Here is a 23,413-nt window from a genome sequence, read left to right as displayed (position 1 = left end):
AGTGGTGGAAGAAGTAGGAGTGGTACTTAAAGGGACAGTTCAGCCCCAAAATCTAAAATATATTTAGCCTCTTACCTGTAGTGCTATTTATCCATCCAGACCGTTATGGTGTGAGTTGCCTGGATTTGGTGAAATTGGCAGAAGAGATTTTCTGCCTTTCTCTGGAGTACAATGGCACTAGATGGCACTTGGCTCGTGGTGCTTAAAGTGCCAAAAAAAAGACAAAAACAAAACATCTGAAAAACTCAACAGCAGTGTCTCTTTAGAGAAATCATGAACCGATTACTCAGGACTGTTTTCTTTCTGACAAACTACACCCATAAACTGTATCACCGCAAAAAAAGGAAGCGTTGCATCTACTCACAGAGGAGGGGCTAGCTAAGCTTCCCAAGCTAGCTAACGTTATAGTCACGAGCATGAGCCTCTCGTCTGTGAATAGATGCACGCTGTGATTTTGCGTACATTTTATATCTTTTTTACAAACATTAATAATATTATGACATTAATTATGACCCAGCCTAACTGATGCATTAAAGCAACATTAAGTAGAAATTGCCATTTTGTGGGATTTGGCTACAAACAAAGCTCATGACATCATAACAATGTTATGTGTTGACAACTTGGATCTTGAAGTAAACATGTATGTAACGCTGTGATCCGACCCTCTCAATGAAGTTACAAAGTGCAGAAACAAGTGATAGGAAGGCAGAGTGGCTGAGACAGAGACACCATTCACCCTATTACAAGACACTGAACCGTCAACATGATTTTGAAGCTGTTCTTTTAAGGTATTTTAAGGCTTTGACACAGAGGTTTTCAAACTGCGAGGCAAACCTCCCCGGGGGGGATCTTTGACACAGTTTTGACTCCTTCTCTTGAGTCATAACTGAGTCAAATATGAACACACAGACATGATACGCATATTTTTAGATTCAGCGTTACTTCCACTTTCCAAGGACGTCACGATGATCGAATCTGCATAAGTTCAGTTCTTTATTAGTCATATGCATAAGTTTGAGTGAAGCAGGCGTTGCTAATTAAAATTCTTGTTCTCAGAAATCATAGAAATAAGACGCTCCTTCAGAATCCAGACCTTGCTTGAGAAACATCATGTTTTTAAGGTTTCTTCTGTGTAAAGTAGTCCAGAGATAGTTGTCTATACAAACAGCAGTAAAAAATGTTCATTGTACTATGAGTGGGTGTGTGCACATGTGTGCAAGTTGCATATACAATATAACAATAATAACAAAATAGCAATATTGAGGAAAGAGAAGAGAAAAATAAGTAAAAATGTTCGTACGGGGCATCTCGCGGTGGAACCGGGACGGGTCAGAACAGCTATATCAGGAGAGACTTTTATTTATTCATCTATTTATTCTCTTCTTTTGTCAAATTATTTACCTACAGTACTTTGGTTTTATTTTGATTTGTTCATTTTCCCATTAATTCTTCTGTCTTCGTCCTTCATTTCTTCGCTGTCTCCCGCTTTAGGCTGCGTGATTTCATTGAACGAGTGATGTGAATGAGTGATGTGAATCCTCAAAGAAACTAGTAACTACGGCTGTCAAATAAATGTAGTCTTCTTAATTGTACAATATTTCTAAGGAAATGGGAATACTGAGGTACAGTACTTCCTTCCCTGATCACAGTGCATTAATGCTGTTAAGCCAGTGTAAAAGCTGCAGACAGATGCTTTAAATGAAGCCTCCACACCATATTACACCTCATATTGATAACAGTGTGCTATACAGAAGGCAAATACAGAAAATGTCCTCTTTGTTGGAGCTTGTTTATCCCCGTTCTCTTTCCTTTTACAAAATAATGAAAGCGCATTCGTGTAGAAACAGCCGAGACGGAGGACATGATGCAAACCCATTGTGCTTCTTGCTGTGTGGCCACGGCAGGTGAGTGTTTGAAAGCCTCTGTCTGAATATGAGTCTGCTGGAGTACGAGAGCTGGGTCAGAGCACGCCGCCCTGCTTCGGGGGCTTCTCGCTCGCTCTGATGAGCCCTGATAGGAAGACTGGAGAAGAGATACTCAAATATGACAACAGGCGAGGCGGAGGGGAATTTCAGACAGAGAATATGAGAAGAGGAGGCTGAAGGTTTTCGATGTTGTTGAGATTTTTTCCGACGCTGCACACAATTATGCTCGAGTCTGCTGCTACAGTAATCAGCACAGAATATTCCCCCGTTCAAAAGAGATCTGAAATGTTTTGGATGATGATGAGCCGGAGATGATATGAGCCTCTTTCAGATGACGTAAGTGTTTTGCTCGTTAGAAACACTAGGGGGAGTGGGATACACACTCACAAGTCCAATCCTCACACACACAAACACGCCGTGCCAATAATCCCGCCAACCAGGCTGCACACACACACTCATCATGTCCCAGCAGCAGAGCTAATACCAAGTCCAAGCTTACACATTCGATAACACAGGAGACAGTGTGGACTTCTCCAGATATCTTATCTATCTTAACTTCATCTTCCAACTGTGGTAGTGTTTTTTTCACCCACAGTTTATTTAAATAGGGCTTGTGCAGCTTGGAAGAGAGAAAAAAAAAAGAATCGCGTCAGTTCAATTTTAGATGCATCGAGATCTCCAGCAGAGTACATCCAGCCAGGGAGGATGGAGGCAGGGGTAAAGATTGTGGAAATATTGACATTTACGAGAGCAAACAGAGCCCAGGTGAAGGCATTAGAGAAGGACATATTTCCTTTCAGAGCCGTGTGTGGGTGTATGTGTGTGATCATGTTCACAAATGCATCGGTGCATGGTTGGGTCCGTCTGTCTGGCAGTATCGGCTCATATATTGCCCCTGGCCGAGTGAGTGTATCTGCCTGCATAGCGGGCTGACTGATGGTGAGTGGGTCTGGGTCACGGCACTCTGGCAGTCTGATGAATCTCCCTCTCTGTCGTACACTCTGCACAAGTACACTATAAATGATATAAATGTATGTACACTCCCCTGGACTTAACTGTTACATCTCAACCCACCATGTGCATCCATATTAGCTAATTCCTATAGAAACTGAGGGCTAACTATAGGCCTTCATCCATCTATCCATCCATTTATCAGTTGATTATTGCATCTACCATGAAAATGATCTCAGAAACCACTATTTAACTTTGATGAAATGTAAAGGATCGTCAATACAAGCAATCGTTTTTCACATACACACAGTGATTTTATCCAATATAAAAAAAAAGATTGTAATCTTGCAAAAATGTTGTTGCTAACACACTCTTGTGGCAGCAGTTTTGGTGTAAAAGCTCTTGATATCCACTGTACACTGCTCGTTCAGTATGGAGGACTGACACTGCCAAAATCAAAAATAAATGTTATGTGAATAAATACATTAATGGCTCAATAAATTAATTGATTCGCCATTTAATGCACCAAAGATCATTGATAATAAATGTAGGCATTCATTTATAAAATGTGACATAGATGAATATTTCTCCTTATATTCATGTACCTTTTAATTTTTCCAAATTAAAAAGAAAGGTACGGCTTTGAATGTTCGCCTACCTTCTCCAGGGTGCATAGATCGACTACGTGTGAATTTGTTTCATTCTTCCATTGACTATATTCACATGGCAGCCATAATCCTCAGGGTGGGAAGCTCAAATGTCATGTTGTTGTGTTCCAGGTTGCAAGTTGCGTAATTGTTATCATTTAAAAGCTTCTAGATTGATCAGAAATTAAATGAAAAGTTGAAATCTGGTGGGGCATCAGACCATATTTCAAAGCAAAACAACATATTTGATAACACGTTAGCTTAACGTTATTGTTTGATAGTGTTACATGATACTATAGCAAAAACATAATTTAATTCTGAAATATCAACACATATCTTGGACACATTTATTTAAGGCTGGAAGTGAAATGTACTGTACTGCACTGGATGTAATCAAAGAGTACATTTTTGATATCAGGGGAAAATGGCTGCTGTGTGAATCTGGTCTATAACTCAGCACCGACCAGCAGACAGACACAGTTAGCAGCTATGAATATAGCTGTGAATATTGGATTTGCATTTGTAAGGTTGACAAAAACTTGACTCCACATGAAAAATAGTGTTGCTCCATAACTGCTCAATGTTCGAATGGTGAACTGTTTGCTAACTGCCAACAATTTCACAAGGTGATGATATGTCAGTGTTGTGTTTACAGCTTGTTTCTGCTGCTGCCAAAAGGCAAAAAAAAAAAAAAAAAAAAAAAAACATATAATATATACTCTGCAGCCATTGGTTTCCATTCATTTCCATGTATGAAAATCTAGCAGATACTTGTTGGAGTCTTGTAATTCATCTTACATTTATTATTCCAAGTTTGATGCATTGAAATCTTGTTATAACAGTAATTTAACAAAAAAAATGTTATGAATCAAAATTAATGGAAATCAATGGCTACCTGGAATAACTGGAAAACCATGCCTAAAATCTCAAACGCAGCATCAGCTGTGATGTTTACTTGCAGTAAATGGGCTTAAACACGTTAAATCACAGTTATGAGTCTTTTAAAGGAGGGATTTACTGCAAAAAATGACATTTTATGAGGTAAAATGCGTCTTTTATTGAGCCCAAAAGTCTTGTTTTCTTACAAAGAAGAGACTAAATCTGCCAGTTCTTAACGATTATAACAACCTGTTTCAAACACAAATCACTTTGTAAAAACAATTTTCCACAACAGGGCAGAAAAGGCTGCTTTAGACACAGATTTGTTCTAAAAAGCTGATTTGAACTGAAGACAGGTTGAAATTTGGCAAACTCATTGGGAGATTTTGAACATGTTTAAGAAAATGAGGCATTTGGGACCGAAGAAAAGAGTAAAGGCACTTGATAAGATGCAGTGTGGATCTCACTGCTCATTCACTAAATGGCCTGTTTGGTTTTCTCCTACGACTTGGGAGAATGATGTAACTGACTCCTGCATTGATCATCAGCTCACTCACACCATATGTTCATCATCAGTATCTCAGAAACGACTGATTTAATTTTGATTTTGACAAAACTTGAGGAAAGTGATCTCGCTGCTTTATTCCAGCATTCAGAATTACCCTGATTGGCCCATTGGGGAACGACAATTACAGCTCAAAACAAGGTGCCATGTTTATTACTGATTGGCCCCGACAGGGTCTTCATCATTCGTGGGGGATGACACGCACATTGCTGCTTTGTTGAAACCTTTTTTTGAAAGACAGCCCTCCCCAGGACTGCGAAGTCACTGTTTATTTGTTCTTCTAGCTGTCAAAAATGCTCCTCTGAGCCTTTTGTAAAAGATTTGTGATTTTAGGCGAGTATCAAAGCAGAAATCACACTCATGTGTACTGACATGAGTGTGATTTCTTCTTTTGATACCAAATATGCAGTTAAATACGTTGTTTTCCTGGTCACTGCTGGGAGTTCTTACAGAGTCTGCTAGGGTTGTTAGATTTTTTATTTCATGGCCAACCTCGGGGACCTCAGATATTTATTCTGCTTCAGGGAGAGAAGTCCGTTGCTGACTCCTGACCAGACAGAGGAGGATATAGGCACAGGGAGTACAGGCAGGTTACTGTAGGTGTGAAGAAAACAAGGTGCTCCGCTGATCACTGTACCTTGGTCTTTGGCCAAATTCAAACTGAAAAGGGAAGAAGACTTCATGAAATTCGGCATCTGGTATTTTCCAGCTTCACTTCTCATTATTCAGACACATTTGAGGCTGAACATACCTTAAAGCACTAAGTTTGACATTTTTTGAAACAGAGAGATTTATACCAAATGTCATAACATCATTTTTCACATTCATTGGGTTTTATATTATGATTAAACTGTTGTAGTTCCTTAACATTTGCTATGTTATGCTTTCCTGCTTCTGATTTAATCTTGCCTTACCATATACATAAGTCTGTTTTTGTTCAGTACTTTGTTTTTAAAGTGGTATATAAATGAAATAAACCTGAACTATCAAGTGAAGCTACAGAGAGCAGCTGGTTAGCGCAGCTTAGCATGAAGACAAGACTTACCTAACGTCTATATATGAAAGCAAATAAGCACCTTTGCCACATGTCAAACTATTCCTTTACTGTAAGTACACCTGCTCATTTTTCTCGTTCTCTGTTGTTTCTCTGCAGTGTGTTGGGTCCAGCGTTGACTTTCAGGCTCGGCCCCAACCCCAAAAATGTGTCCACGGCAGATCTGGTTCAAGTTGCGGGTAAGGCCAAGTTCATATTTTTTTTCTTCTATCGCCTCTATCACACAATAATCCTGTTGACAACCTTCATTGCGATTCATCTCATTTTCACTCGCCAGACCACTCTGTCACCGTCTGTGCTTCAGTAAATGAGAACACAGATTAGTCTCTCCAGATACAGTAGATAGACTGGTGTTCATCTTGTTCAGACAAACCCCTGTCCCAAAGAAGATTATCAACAGTGTGCAATGACAGATGACCATCAATTACTGAGATGATGAGTCTAGTGTGCACGCTCCTCCCGTCTACACACACACACACACACACATTACACACTCACATACAGTGTACAGGATAGTTTATTTGGTCTTCTATTATGTCCAACAGCCTGACAGGTTGAAACAGGTCTGCACCAGCCAATCACTTAGAGTGTATCCTCCTCTGTGTGTGTGTACGTATGCACTTGTTTGATGTAGACTGATGGAGAGCTGTCACCAACAGAAAGGAGGGTTGTCAATATGCACTGCCTCCGCTCCCCTGTTCATTGTCTGCACTCCGATCTGCCCGGCTGCGGTGTGTGTGCGTGTGTGTGTGTGGGTGAGATGTGTGTTAGATGTGTGTGTCGATGTCCTTGCTTTGGTCGGAAATGACTTTGAGAAGCCCAGCAATACTCCCAACAGTCAATATCATCCAATATCACCCCACTGGAATCAACATGGTGGTGTTGTTATTGGCTGAAATGTGTTGCTGCTCCAGTTTTTCAGCGCAGCGACATTTTTTGGCACCAACTCGTTTCCTATCAGGGACGTGCTGGATGATGGCTGATGATACAGATTTACCGCAAGAAAGGCTGGGCCGCGGGTTGAGCTCTGGTTCAGTGGTTCAGAGTGTGAGGTTTTGTACGTGTGTGCTCGTTGGATTACGGTGTGTGTCTGTCGCCCCACTTTTGCAACGTTTGTTTAACAAAAATGATCAAATGAGCAAATATTACAGCCGCTGTAGGTTCACTTCTTCTCCTACTGTATCATATCGTCCTGTATTTTCCATCCCTCTTCTCCTCCTTCATCTCCTTTTTTCACCTCCTATCTTGTGTGACTGACTTTGATGAGGTGGCGTGTGGCGAGAGCTAATGACAGGCATGAGCACGGCTGAAATGTCAGACCAAATGTTAAGTCAACATGATCATCAGCCTGACCCATGTTGATGAATTATGAATACAGCCCACCTGAATAGTGATTTGTAGAAGGCGACCGAAGCCGATTATCAAACCACTTATGGTTCGGATGCATCGCCGTCGTCGTTCAATCCCAACTGACTCTGAAATGTATTAAAAACGTAAAAAATGGCGCCTGGAGATAGCAGAGTGGTTAAATCCTCAGTCTTTGGAGCTACATGTGTGCCTCCACTGACCTTAGATCAAATCCCGCTTGGGCTTTATCTCCCGCGCCCCCTCCTACCTTGCTCCCTCCCTTTTATTTCCACCACAGTGTGAAGTGTAATTCCCACTGTCCTCCTGATTTTTAAAAACGCGTGTCAAATGTGATGTGAATGCAGAAACTCTCCTTTTCTAGCTATGTTACAACTCCAAATACGCATGCATGACATTGAATTCAGTACAACATGCATAGCAGTTTCAAAGTGGTGACCAGATTGTGCAGTAGCAGCATGGTTTAAGGAGTCTGAAAATCAAACTGACACCCACATGCAGTGGCCACCTGGGTAATCCTGGCTGACCATTGCCTCATGTGTGACTGTGCATAAATGACACGGCCTCTTAATGAACTCATCAAAACCCCTGCTGGATTCTGTGCTCAACCTGCTGCTGAGAGCCGGCACAGCAGGCTTTATAGCAGTCATTAAACTAGGAAACCTAAAAGTTTAGATTGCTGGAGAAGATTCATCATACATATGCTTCTTTATAGCTGATTAATAACCAAGTAAGTCGTAATTCAGCGAGTGTATTTATAGCAGCTGTAGGAGTAGATGTCATGAAGCAACCCAGCATCCTAAAGATCAAATTTAGTCTGATTTTTTTTTTAAGATATAACCAAAATGACGACCTTTCCCTAACCTTAACCAAACCTCCATCCAATTGATTAAATCAGAGACATTATAGAGGAGACAAGCCACTCAAAGCATTTTGAATAGAAAACCTGGTAACGCCAGAGATGGCGGTTGTGTGACACATATCCCACCCCTTCCCCCTAAAAAACAATCACGGACTTAATCGCAGCCAAACCGGAAAAGATATCAGCCAATCGCAGTGGCTTAAACCTAAAACAGACTGCACCTGCACGGTTTAAAAATGTTCAAGTGTTCAAATATCTTTTAGGGAAGGGCATTTCAAGACAAATTGTCCTGTTGACTGATTGTTTCAGCGCTGCTTAAGATGCAACTAGCTACCCGTCACAAGTTCTGAGTTCAACTGTCTGTCTTGTTTTGTCCGACCAAGAGCCCAAAACCTGAAAAGATATCAGATTATTTGAAATCTGGAAAAGCGGCATATCTTCACATTTGAGAAGCTTCAGGCTGCAGATGTTTTTCATGTATGCTATCAAAAATGTACTGGATTTATTTCCCTGTTTGAAATCTACTTGTGATATTGCACTACTGTAAATGTCTTTTGTCAGTTTTCAAATCTTACTGGACTGTATATGTACTTGCACATACTGTAGATTCTGATGCAACAGTATATATATTAAACCTTAACCGTTACCATGACTGTACTCTGCAGCGTCTGGAGGAGGTTAACATGCCTCTGCTACATTCTGCTGTCCATCTATCTGCCCATCACTTCTATTTGATGTGTTCAATAGACAAAGAATAGACAAAGAGACTCGGTTGAAAGGCATGGACAGTATAGAGGAGATTTGATAACTCATTGAAAAGCATCTTTTGGGCAGCAGGTTCTTAGCGGCTGTGTGGTGAAAGGCCTGCTGGGAGGTCTGACTGTATTAGTGGAGGTAGAGGCTCTTGTGTTCTGCTCAACTGGAAAACCGCAGGACAAAGACCCGCACTGCCTAATCCCTGCTCGGCTGCAAAACAAAAGAGAAAGCTGCTGCTTTATCAAAACTACAAGGCATTCTGTGTGTCCGTGTTTGTGTGCGCGTGTGCGGATGTGTGCATGTTTGTGTGTGTGATTTTTTTGTTTTTTTTCTCGCTCTCTCTCTCTCTTTTTTTTTTTTGCAGCTGTGTTCATGCTGTGCCAAGAAAATGATTTATTCAATATTTGATGAAGTGGCAGCCAAGCTGTTAAAACCAATGTTGAAATGTGTTGTTTAGAACTCTCCTTTTTTGCCTTCTTGCTCGCGCTCAATCTCTCGACGTGATTTCTAAACATGTAAATCACCTTCAGTTGGGGGAAATTGGATCTGCCAGAGTTGCTTTTGCTCACTGTAAAGCAACATTTTGTAGCTGATGATGGATTTGATCCACTCCCTGTTTTGCCTCTTGCATGTTTGTGCACTTCACAGCGAGTAGGTGGATTCATGTGTAGGAAGGGTGTTTTTGCTTTGTGAAGTGTCTATAATTATGTCCCGTCGGTATTTTTTTAATTGATGATATAGATACGTTTTAATCGATCATCCTCCAGATCGTGTTCCACCACTTTTATGATAATTACGCTTGATTTTCCAGCTTTATAATGACAGTTTTGGTTGTTATATCATGTCATTTAATTGCTCAGCAGGTTCTGTGAGTGTTTGATATGAAAATTGATACCTGGTGACTCGACTGTCTGCCAACTGTGGTCAAGGATGACCAGGCCAAACGCCATGGTGAGCAAGTGTGTATATGTGTGTGTTAAGAGAGGGTAGTAGGTGGTGGGTGGGAGCTGGGTGAGGACACTCCTATTGTCTTGGCTGTCACGGCTGGGCGACCCCGGAGCCCCTCGGAGGCCCCAAAGGCCCCAGAGGCCAGGCTACAGCAATGAGTCCGCGGGCCCCCAGGCCGTGAGAACCCCGGCCCTGGTCAATGAGCGCTGGGAGCCTGGGGACCCTGGGAGCAACTGGCTGGGCCATCTGGACCAGAGAGCAGAGACCCTGACACACGGCTGTCACCCGAGGGAGACACGCAGAGATGTGGACGTAGACAATGTCTGCCCCCATGTTCCTGCCTCTGCTTCTGTCTATCTCCCTGTCTCACACGCACACGCACGCACACACACACACACACGCACACACACACACACACACACACACACACACGCACACACACACACACACACACACACACACACACACACACACACACACACACACACACACACACACACAGTGACAGCCGAAAAGAGATCTAAGGAGAGTGTGAAGGAAAAGGCTGGTGAGAAAATTCCTGTGTATTTTTTGGGGAAAGAAAGTAGGAAGGTTTCCATCTAAAGCTGCATGAAGTCGAACCAAATTTACAGAAAATCCTCAAAGCAAAATGTGAATTGATGTGTGTTTCCATCCACTACTGGAATATAAGGACTTGGGCGCATCAAGATTAACAGTTAGTGGCACAAATTTTCCAGTTGGGTTACGTTATCCAGCTAGCCATGGCCTCTCCTGTCTGCTTATACCACTTTGTGAGGCGATAGTCTGATACCTCCAGTAGTTTTAGCTGAGATGTAAAAGTGGCAAGTTCATTATAAAGTCCAAAAAGTCAGCTTAATTGCCTTATTATCATAAAAACACGCTTCATTCAAACTCGACAAACAAAAATAAAACTCACCAAAACAGTCTCGGTTTGTCTTTCCAAATCACTTCTGGTTCAGTCGAAATAAATACTAAAATCACAGAGTAAGAAGTCAAAATATTCCAGCTCTACACACCAGTTTTGTCCACATTTGATGCCTGATTCTCTCTCGCTTCTCTGCCCCTTCACGCCTCTCCTGTCCGGGCTTGCTGTATCATCTCGTCCCTGGAGTCATAGTCCTGATCAGAATAGGAGCGCCGTAAATCGCCTCTGTACAATATCCCCTGTCTTCAAACGTGTATCTGTCAGTCTCAGAGACTGTGTTCAGTCCCAGTATGGTATCCAGCAGTGTTCACTGGGAGGCTGGTTGACCGAGTCCTCATCCTAGACTGTAGTGCCGACAGTGACCTGTCAGCTTATAGGGCCATTTAGCTTCACTAGCTATAACTATTTGCTATAGCCAAAGATGGCTACAGCAAAGGGGCTACCTTCAAATTCTGGCCATTTCTTACAAATTATACCTTTAAACCATTGCAGAAGAAAATAAAATGCATGATGGAAATATATATGTATTGTTTGAGGATGGTTCCCATGATCTCCTCATAGCTCCACCAAAATCTGCTGCAATTTTTCATCTCCTCAGTGCAGCAGAAGCTTCAGCGGACATTTATGTCACATGCTTCATGTACATCATGACTTATTCACCAAGTCGGTTTCCGTTTCATCCGTGCATAGACTTTTCAATTTCAGCCGAGCATGAAAACGTTTTCTTTTTTAAAAATTTCCGGTGTTTCCACTCATGTTTTTTTCATCCTCAAATTGAGGATTTGCATAAAAACAGATGGCTGGAATCGCACTTAATGAGAAGTTTGCCTGAGAGCCAAGAGGAGAGACTTTTGTGGGCAGATGTGAAGAGTACTCCGCCCACACTGTGTCTATCGTTTTGTTCTAAAAACATAAGAGAGCCGGCCTAAATATAACTGGGTTCCTCTTCTATCTTACTCCATTTGTCTCTGTCTGTCTGCCTGAGTCTGTCTATCTGTCTGTCTGCTCTCTCTTCTCTGTGGGAAGGCCTGGTACTCTCTCTGATCTGCTTGCAGCCACACACAAACACACACTCCCTCTCTCTCAGACACACACACCCATGCAGACAACTCTAAAGTGAAAACACGGTAGCTGTGGCTGCATAATGGTGCTAGCTACCATTTGAGTGGTGAGTGGTAGTCTTTTCCAGCTGAGCAGATTAGCATAGATCTCCCACGCAGACAGAGTTGACCTTCACTCTGGCAAACACTTGTCAAAATGCCAACGATAATTACCTGCTCTCTTCGCAAACAGCACAATGGTTTATCCACCTGCATCTCAGGCGTGGAGGACGTATCTGTTGTGCTATGGCCGCCTGTTTTCGGACATATACTGTTTGTAAAGCTAACATAAGCCGCTGGGATTCCTATGTGACACAGGTTTTTCGTCTTGATATCGTAATATTTACCATTCGGAAGTCAGCAAGCCGCCAGAGGCTGAAGGAATAAGTGTGAATTAAATTCTCTGGATGTTGCCACCGCTTTCAATATGCTTATGTCCGGACACAGCGTTCACACGGCCGAAATGAAATTAGTTTTGTCAGCGAGGGTTTAGACGATCGGGAAACATGTCAAGAAAACCTGTTTTCGGAGCTCTGTGTCGGATGCCTGATCGTCTGTGTGTTCGTGCCTTAACATCTGTATCAATGAGCGTAGAGGTCAGAAAACAACCCGACTCCTCTCCCTCTCTTCCTTCCACCCTCTTCCTCCTTCTTTTTCCCCCCTTCTCTCTCCCTGGGCACTCTCCTCCTCATCACTGACTGCCCTCTCTGGTTGAGTGCTCGAATGTGCTCAGTTCGGTGATCAAAGTCTTCCCCAGTCTCTTCTCCTCCGTCGCCCCTGGCTCTGTGCGTGTGTGTGAGAAAGTGTGAGAAAGTGTGTGTGTGTGTGTGTCATCCAGCTACAAGCCCAGCTCTCAGTCGTCTAAACCGTCAGTCTCACTATCTTCTTTCAGTCTCTGTAGTACCCTGCCAGGCTCCCTTGCATCATCTTCCCGTCTGCTAGAGGGCACACACACACACACACACACACACACACACACACACACACACACAAGCGATGATTCTTATTCGATATGACACATCTCACTTTTTTGTCTTCCTTAACATTTATGCATTGTTGATCTCAGAAACCTTCCGCTGTCTGTTGCAATAGGTAAACTACAATTTATTCACTCCACACATGCATGCATTTGTGTGTGTGTGTGTGTGTGTGTGTGTGTGTGTTTGATTGCTGCAGGATGCTAGATAACCAGAGTTGTGTGACTCACAGCAAACTGCTAAACGTTTTGCCTTGTTTTGGTGAAAACTTTTTGTCTCCACCCGGATGTCAGATGTCTTTTTAATTCCAAGGTCATCCAAATTCTTCATCCTGTGTTTTTTTTTTTTTCTCTTCTTGTGCCTCCAGGATGAGAAAATATCTCAAAATTGTCAAAGGCAGCTATTAAAAATGCTCGAACAGGGCGTTCTGGCTCCTGGAAATCAGTCTAAAACATCCATTTTCTAGTGAGCTTTCATCAGCGACTGTGGAAACGTTTGCTATTGTGTTGAGGAGGCGAGAATGTTCCGCCCGATGAATTGGGCTGTGTCTTACACTCCCCTTTATCCTGTTTATCCTGTTTATCCTTCTCAGTCGTGCTCCTTTCCGTTCTCCATGCTCTCCTGCACTTAGTTATTCCTCTCTCCTTTCCTTCAGTATTATCCCTGCACCTCGGTGTAGGGTCAGGGCTGCACTGCTCCTGTAAACATATTTACTGTGTCAACACTGCTGTTGCGAAGCAGCTGAAGACAGTAACAGGTGCCTGTCAACAGCCGGCCAGATCTCTAGTGCATTAAAGGATCTTTGCTGTAGACGAGGATTAGTGTCGCCTGGCATTGTTTGTTTGCTAATTCCATCTCCAAGGTATTTGTGGAAAATAGGCATGAATAATTGAAAGCGATTTCTAGTGGACGAAACGAAGCTATCAGCGAATGGAGGGGAGATTAATGAGTAGGGGGTGAAACGCAACGCAAATTGGAACAACGGAGCAACCTTTCTCAGACACCCGGAGAGACCCCGAGTTCGTAAACAAAAATTGAATATGCATTGTTTCTTTGGAGGAAAGACAAAAAGCATTGAAATGAAAAAGACATGGATTAAGAAAGGAATGCGGCAATATGTCTAAATGTGAAGTGTGTCAAAGCATCATGCTGTGGTATTATGGTCCTTTCTCAATTCATCAATACCGAGCATTTTTCAGATTGAATCAACAGATTGTTTTGATAAAAATCCAACTTCCCGAAAATGTTATGAATACATTTGTGCTGACGTCTAAACCCATAAGTAACACTTTGCATCTGTAAGTGTTTGTGCTTCTTCTTGAGGGGGAATGACTGAAGATTTTGATTTTACTTTGAGCTTTTCAACAACTGTGGCACCATCGGTCCATATACACCCGGGCAGACCACACAATCACTGGATAAGGGCTATTTTTTCTGCCACCATAGTAATAAAAATGTAATTCTGTGCTTTTTCCTCTTATCCATTTGGGCAATTCTTTAAATCCAGACTGAAGACTATTTTTTATTATTATCTGCTATTAGTTTTCAATTCAGAAGCAAAATCTCCATCTCAACAGGCAACAGCCACCAGCTAGCTGATGGCAAGTAACCTCAACCCTTAGCATGGTTGCTAACGAGCCTAAACAAGCTAGCAGCTGTTATCTTTTCTTTTGCAGGGATTTTAGCTATTTTAACGCCACGACTCGCCTCCCCATGTGCAAAACAAGTCCCCCCCAAAAAGCATTTGCAGGAGCACTGTTGCTGCAACCTTGATTTAGCACCGCCCAATATGATTGGTTTAAAGAAATACAAACAAGCCAGATAATTTTTCCCCTATACCAGACATTGGTGCAGTCAGACTGTTGAGATGGGGCTGGCTATTTAGCCTTAAGCACCACTGTTGCTAAGTACAGCCACACAGAGCTGCCAGCATATGATTTTCTTTGATTGTTGCGTCAATACGATGAAGTATCCTGATTTGTCAAGTATCAGGCATTTATATGACTGGAGTGGTCCTATTTCTCAGTTGATTTTCACAAAAATGTACGATGCCACACAAACTAAAAATTGCAATACATAAATTACATACACTGTGTTGTATTCATATGAAAACATGCATTATGTTTCTCCACTTTTTTTCTCTGGATATTGCCTTTTTTGGAAGACAATATTCGACCCGGGAGTTTCTCTGAAGATTTGCAGTCACACTGAGTGTACATAAAAACTAATGAATATGTTATCTGTTTATTTGTTCGCTACAAAAAGCTCCAGTTTCATTGTATGACTCCATATTTTGATAATTGATCATCTCTGGAATTGAGCCAGAGTGTTGATGGCGCGATTTTTATCTGACCGAGGACTTTTACCATGATCTAATTTCCAGCTGAGCTGCGCAGGGCGGCTGGCAACAACACATTTTCTCACACATGGTGGTGAACTTAATAACACGATGGCTCACTAGCTTCGTGTTTTATGAACTGACAAAACGGCACATTTTGCCACAACGTCGTAATGATGATTGGCTGCCCCTGAGACAGTCACACATCAGAGTCTATCTCTGTGTATCTAAACTGAACGTGCTGAAGTAAAATGACAGATTTATTCATATTCCTGTCAACAAAGACCAGGAAATTTAGAGTTTTTCACTTTCAAAATGGATCCCCGAGCCGAGTGTCTGCAGCACCTTTGACATCTGTATGTTTTGGCACGAGCTGTGTGACCACAGAGAGGGTGAATACTTGTTTAAGTGCAGAGTTCAGCAGAAAATCCAACCTCCTGTTTGGTTCTGCCACCACCAGTACTCTCTTATCCCCCTCTCCCTCCACCCCTTATCTCTATATTCCCCCCCATCCCTTCATCCTCTATGCCTGTACCCACAGTGAACGCTACTCCAAGCGAGAGGCCGTGTGCTGATGGCCCTCATGTCGAGAACAGCAGGTACTTGTGCATCATGTTTGTTGAATGCACAGTGGTTTGTGCACTCGATGGGTGCTACTTTATGAGGCAGCAGATACAAACAGCTATGTAAATGAGCTTCTTCCCATTTCCTGCTATGAGTCATAATTCAATAAAAGAAAACTTTCCCATTAAAATACTGAAAATCTGTGAGCGTTTCTGCCTGATAGAGAAGTTTAGTTGTCGGCTTTATGGTCCTGTTTATCTCAGAATTACATCTTTTTTTTCCAAAGTAGTAACAAGCAACTAGAGCATATTACTTTTTTGCTGCTGCACATTATTATTTCTTACCTCACAAACTTTTCAAAACTGAACGTCTGTTTCATGAAATAAGACAAAGTAAGTAGAATGAGGAGGTTTGTTCCTTGATTTAATGAATTTCTTGAAACTGATGCAGTTTTCTCGCCCCTGAAGCAGAAATTTGCTTTGCAATAATATCTTAGACAGGTGCGACATTATATCTTACTCTTAAAGACGTCTCCTCTATCTGCTGTGGCATGGGTTATACCTTCTTTGTAACAAACGTGACTGCTAAATAAAACAATATGTCAAAATACAAGCTTGTCTCACCATTAAAGGATAGATTAGTATTATTACTAGTATTATCAGTCGTTATCTACTCACCCCCATGTCGATGGAAAGTCAGGTGAAGTTTCATTGTCCACAAAAAATTTCTGGATCGTCACAGAAAAACAGTGTTGTAGCATCAACTGAAGAACTGAAGAAGACGTGTTTTAAATCGTAAAAACAACCTTGAAAAACATTAAATGGTTTGGCGTAATCCAAGTGTCCAGAAGCAACAAGATCCCAAATTGATTTCAAGATGTTATTTACACCCTCGACACACGGTCGAACTGGTGCGCCCACTTCAGACGAGGTGTGTGCTAACACTTTTAGCTGAGCAGCTACAGTAAAGACTTAAGCTAAAACAGTGGCATATCATTTTGAGAAGTCAGGGCTTCCAGAGATTTTGTTTTTGCCGGACAAGCTGTATGTAGCCAGAAACGCTGTTCTGCTTTGAAGCTCCAGAAATGTTTTGTGGACTACGAAACTTTACCTGACTTTTCATCAGCATGAGGCTGAATTTAAATTTTTGGGTGAACACTGGAGATGTACTGTAGTCGTTTTGTTTGACCGGACAGAAGCATTTTGCCGTCTTTACTATCAATTAATTGGCTGATTGTTCTCTCAACTAATCTATTCATTTCTTCTTAATTAGTAAAAAAATACAATCCTAATATCCTAAAGCTGAAGGTAATTTAATGTTTTAACTCTAGAACAAGAGATTTAACTTGTTATTAGATAATACAAAGAGAAGCAGCAAACCCTGAGAAGCTGGAGTGAGGGAATCTAACTTTTTGTTTTGCTTAAAAGAGAAACTCAGAAGATGAGTTGATTATCACAATACTTAAGATTATTTTCTAAAGATCTGTCTGACTTAAATTAGTTTGGACCCTCTCAGTCTTCTCTAAACCAGCTGTGAAACATTCAAAACTGAATCAAGAGTGACTCCACAGCTGCAGAAACTCTCTACATTAATGTTGGGGATATATACGGAGGAGATATATATTGTTTTTGTTGAATGTGGCTGTTAATGGACTAACAGAACTGCATCAAAGAGGTGGCAGATGACACTTAAAGTGCTTGAAGCCACAAAGGGTTGTTACAGTACAAAAAACAAAGAGATATAGCCATACATTTGTAGCCTCTCCAGGTGTGTGTGTGTGTGTGTGTCTGTGTTAATGTTTCTACAGTATCTCCCTGTCGGAGCTCATGAGCATGTGTTTGTATGTGTGTGTGTGTGTGTGTTTTTTCTCTTAATGGTACATCCGCACTAAATTGGCCCCTGAATGCGGCTCGCTCTGTCAGTGGTTTTGTGAGCTACAAGTGTAGAAAAACAAAGAGAGCCACGGAGCTTCAAAGCGAGTAGGTGACATTTCGGGCTTTCCATCTTCAAAGCACTATTTGCTTTTGTAGTTCCTCTTTGAGAATAATTATATATTTTTTTTTCTAAGGGATTACAGCTGTCTGAAAACATACTGTAGAGTCTGAGGGCCACTTCCTAACATTTGCACAATGAGTCGTCTGTTTTTTTATGAAACATATTTACTCCACTATTGTTTACGATTATGTATCATTTAACGCGACTTCTTAACACAGCGCGTTTTACGCCATACGACGGTGTTTCTCCTCATTGGCGGTGAGTTGATCGTTGACCCGACGGAGCCACCCGGTGAGTGTCTCCAGATGGGGGAAGACGTGAAATTCACCCTGTCCCCTCATTTTCATTCACCTCTCTTCCTCTTGTCTCTTTCTTCCATCCTCCTCATCCAAGTGCCTCTCTATAATTCATGTCCAGGTGCAGCACCAGCTTTCTTTGGCGCGGGGCTTGAAAGGGAAAAAAAAAAAAAAGACAGATGTTCAATTTTCACTTCCTTTGTGCATCTCCCTATATCTGTTTGTGTGCTCGTGGACCACTCTTGCCCCCTTTTACCTGTAATACAGATTGCGGTGCCGCCGTAGTTCAGCACAAGTAGTAATTAAGCCGCGACTAACCGCTGTTTCCTCTTCATGTGGACTTAGATGTTATGGTTTGCTTGTTGTCGCCTCTAACTTAAACATGAAACGGTCCATAACTGACAAAAAAAAAATAGTAAATACCGTCCAATCCTGCTGTCTTTTTTCTCATGAAGTTGGCTGAAACGAGCGCAAGCGGCCGCCGTGCGAAGCGTGAACGTCGCCAAGACGTGCCCCCGGCACAGCTGTATTTACACGCAGCTTCTGTGCATCTTGTCATACAAAACGCATGAACCCCCCACTGACTGCAAAGCTGCTGGAGTGCCTGAACTCTGCAGGTGGATATCTATAATGCAAAGTGACATGTACAGCATAATGCACAGCTGTGGCCTGGACAGATCCTGGGCTGAGATGTCTAAAGTGTTTCATGGCTGTCTTTACATTTTTGAGGTGAGATATGCTGAATGTTTATCATAAATAAATAAGGGCCGGGTGATGTACTTATATTGTGTCGTTCACGTGACATGAGCCTAGAGATGTTGGATATCGTTATTGTGATGTGTGATAAGTGTTGTCTTTTCCAGGTTTTAAAGGCTGCATTACTGTTTGTCTTTCTGAACCAGACCCACTTTATGAAAAAGTACCAATAGTCATCCCTACAATATTGTTGTAGAATAGATATCGAGGTATTTGGTAAAAAAATATCTTGATTTCATTTTGTTGCCGAGTCCTAACATTTAGATTTATATTTTGAAATCTTGTATTGCGATAAAGCCTGAAAAATATCAAGGTATCATTTTAAAGTCATATCTCACAGTCCTATCATAAATGTATGTATATTTTTTCTCCCCCAGTTGTTAAAGTTTAGTGAAACTGAAAAACTACTTGTGTGTGTCTTCAGAAAGATAGAGAGCAGACTGTACAGTCACTCTCTACCTTTCTGTATACACACACAACATACAAAAGATGCTGCTTTAGACTCCAGAGTAAATGTCGCTATGTGGCCAACTCAGCCACAAAATGAGCATAAATTAACTGGAGTTGTGTAAATGGAGGCGATGGTTGTTGTATCAACAAGTTCAGTTCTAAAAACATTGTTGTCCAGACATTAATAATGTCATTTAAATTCTTAATATTTGAAAATGTCAGTAATTCAGCTAATGACGCTGGTGTTCATTATCCCTTCATACAGAGGTTTTAAATGCTTCAGTCGAACCGCAGTTATTTGCAAGTATCTGCCCAATAAATGATTGGCCTGATATAAGGAAATGTATATTAACAGCTATATAAAGGTATCAGTAAAATTCCTGCAGATAAATTAAGCTGATTAAATGAAGCCAAATTGCTTTCATGGACTTCAGACAGATTTCTAGCTGTAAATGGTAACTTGTATAAAGTTAGGGTTAGGGAAAGATTGCAGTAATGGCAAGTAACTCAGGGTTATCTTTCTGATTTGGCCTCAATACATAAAATAATTATACTTCAGTGTGATCTTGTACAGGATTTTCCACTATAATTTTACTGTTCACATGTTTTTTTCCCATTGTACAAGTGAGATGAGTGAACACGCCTCGAGGAGTTCACAGCACCTTTTCAAACAGAAATCATTAGCGGCGGCTGCGGTGTAGGTTTTCACACCTCTACACATATTGTTTTTTGGGGACCAGGCACTAATACCGTGTTTATATTTTGCTGCAAATATTATGACAACTTTCACTGCGCTAAATGGATTGAACATGTTATTTTTCAGGGGCACCATGTCCACAAAGACATTTTTATTTTATTTTTTTACATAATGAGGAAACCTTCAGCAAAACCTTGAATTTAAGATTCACCTCGTTGTCAATTCAAATCTGAAGAAACAGGGAATAATCCTTCAATCGCTCTGGATGTACGAGCCATGCTGCGATTTTGTGCATGTATCTTTATGTTCGTACTGTACAAGTGTGTCTGTGTGTGTCTTTGAGTACCACGGGGATGCATTTCAAAATAGGTCGTCGCTAATCCCCCTTAAAAATGAACATTCCCCCTCCACGCACCCATCTGAAAGAGAGAGAAAGTGTAGATGGGAGAAGAAAAAGAAAAGACAATGAATTATGGATAAGTTTTAAGAGGGATATTGCTCCCTGGCCTCCTCACTGTTTTTCATTTCTTTCCTCCTCCCTGTCCTCCCCGTCTCTCTTTCTCTGTGTCCTCTGCCTCCTCTTAAATCGATATGGGCTGACTGTCATGGGTCAGTGGCCTGTATGCATCAGGCTGGACTGCAACAGAGGAGCGCTGTGTCTCCCAGGGCTCTCTGTAGAGGTGATAACTCCTTCTTATCTCAAACCTCTCTTTAAGGGACACCCGCTTTCAATTTAACTTCAATATCCACCTCAGATTGACTTGGGATGACACAAAGGAAAGGAATATATATATTTATATATGATCACCGTTTATCTAGGAAGAAAGTGAGCATTCCTAAATACCTGCAGCTTTATCTTTGCATAGACCGAGGGGATGAAAGTACATTAGGCTTGAAGATACCGTGGATTATTTTGGATAAAGTCTTCAATAAAAAGATGTATTTTTAATGACCGTTTGCCAAACCCTGCCCCGCTGATGTTGCTGTTCATAGTGAATGCCTGTCAAGCTTTTTGTTCTTGCAGACGAGCGTCACATAATACAGTTTACAAAAATAATGGTGGTCATTTCTACGGTGTCCTCGGTATCAGACAGAGGTAGACAAAAGCAGGCTTCTCGTTCTTGATTGCGTCAGTTGAAATAACTGTCACTAGCAGGTTTTGTCAGCTGACTTTTTAAGGACTGAGCTTGACAGGGGGATCTTGAGAGCATATGGACTGAAATGCTCCTCGGCCTTTGAAATAACCTACTTCGGGTACTAAGCTAGTTAGCTGGACATCCAAACATTTGAGCTTATGTTGCAGACAAACAATTAATCCCTTCTTTACTCCTTTTTACTCTTTTTGTTATTTTGAGAGGATTTAAAACATCTTCCACTGCCAAAGCTAACTGTCGCAAGCAGAGTTTTTTTTAATATAGCTACTTAACTGATTAAGCTGATGTTAGATCATAAGTCGGTTCAAAGTGCCGCCCCCGGTTCACTTGTTTTATAATGTGAATCCGAGACAAAGGTTCTCAAATATACACTGTTTCAGCTATAACAATCAAGTGTGACTTGCCTAAGAGGAGAAATAACATGAGCTTAAACTCCGATATAAGCATATGTGCTGACTTCTAACGGTAAAGACATACTACACATTAGATGTGCTAACTGTGAGAGGGCTTTTTTAGAATAATATGTAAGTGCACAAAATGTAAAATGAAATTGGCTTCAGAAGTAACGTTCAGTTACAACTGTAGGTACTAAGCTCGTTAACCAGACATGCTAACGTTCGCTGCCTTTGTTGGAACAGACAAACAAAGATGTTGAATCCATTCCTAACACTTTTGTTCTTGTATCTTTGCTTTTGAAGAGGATTTAAAAGAAGAATCCACCATCCAAGCTCATTATATACCGTGTATTGCTTTTACTTCAGCTCCATGCGGACGGCGTCAACATGCAGAAAAAATCCTCAGCTTGACAAAAATATGAACAATTGTATTCTTATTTCAAATCAGACCACAGTTTGTGTGCATCACAGCGGTGTGTGTGTCTAGCCACAGGCATCCTCACACTCCAAGTCCAATTACCTGTGTTAAGGCCACATCTGAGACGGGGGATTACAGCATATTATTCTAGCACAAACAACAGTCTCTCTGCCCACCAACCTGCAGGCAGCCAGACACAGGCAGCCGAGAAAGGTGTGAGAGGTGTTACATTAGCACCTGGATGTGCGAACAGCAGACTAGTGACCTTTTACCAGTGACTGATACACTACCTGGAAAACTTGTTCGCCGTCAGTGGCTTCCTCCTCTGTCCTCAACTCTTTTCGATATCTTTCCGCCCATACCGCTCACTCTTTGTCTGATGTTCTGGCTTTTTTTTTCTTATTTATTTAAATCGAGCTTTCATTTCATCCTTCATTCTCTCTGCTGTATCTATTGAAGCACTCTCCACAGAACCACAGCCTGTCTCAATTTTTCTCTCATTTTTTGACAGTTGATACTTTTTACCAGAGGATGTTAGTCAAGATGTCACCTCTTTCTCTTGACTTGTTGTCACCACTTGAAATCTTCTTTGAAAGTGACTGTGATGCAAAATACTCTATTAAACCTCCTCAAGGCGCCTCCTGTTCCCCAGAAAGGCCCTGAAAATACATCCCCCGCACAGAAGCAGCTTCACTAAGAGCAATCTGTCACAATTCGCAAGCCATAATTTCATATCCTTATTGGATTTTTGTCTTGCCTTCTTCCTTGTAACATGTAGCAGCCAGCATGCCTGTACAAATCGTTGTGCCTGAACATCCGTGAGACACACAACTCTCTTCAAGTCACCTGCCAGGGGCTCTAATTAGACTGATAAGCAGTGCAACTGGAATCAGCTCTTCCTGGTAATCAGCCCCACGGAGCCCAGACAGACGGCTAAATGAGGAGGAGATGAGCCATGCAGCCCAACAGGTGTCCTTAAAAAGACAGGGAGGTGTGCTTATCCAGTCTTGTCTTTCTCCTCTCTAACTACTTGACTTCAATCTCAGGAGAGTTTGAAACGTATAGAGAGGGTTCGGCAGTTTTTTAGGAAATTAACGCTGAAGAAACCAGTACGTCGGCACTTCTGTGGTGTATAGATTTAATCATCACGCTGTGACTCTGAATCGCTGCCTCACTTTTAAAAGGAATTGTTTGAGAAACTCTGCAGCGAGATGATTGATTCAGAGTGGGTAGGCTCGTACAATAGCAAACACCCAAGTCAAACTGTGTATTTTGATTTTTCCAACTGCATCCTGAATACATCTCTCGCTTTTCTCTTTGCAGTCGCAGCTGCTCGGCTTTAGACGTATAATAACGATTATCACATTTTGTCCTG

At 41.6% G+C, this 23,413-nt stretch overlaps 1 protein-coding gene across 1 annotated transcript in view; it reads left to right on the top strand.

The window, feature by feature from the left end:
• Positions 1–23,413, top strand: part of ptprn2 (protein tyrosine phosphatase receptor type N2) — a 128,159-nt gene that overhangs the window by 40,009 nt on the left and 64,737 nt on the right. The window contains exon 10 of the mRNA XM_084339797.1: positions 6,121–6,200. Within this exon, the coding sequence (XP_084195923.1) occupies positions 6,121–6,200 (80 nt within the window). The remainder of the gene's footprint in view (positions 1–6,120; positions 6,201–23,413) is intronic.

This window comes from Pagrus pagrus, assembly GCF_965226575.1.
Source record: "Pagrus pagrus genome assembly, chromosome: 20".
Classification (NCBI taxonomy): Eukaryota; Metazoa; Chordata; class Actinopteri; order Spariformes; family Sparidae; genus Pagrus; species Pagrus pagrus.
This window is presented reverse-complemented; position numbering and strand designations above follow the sequence as displayed.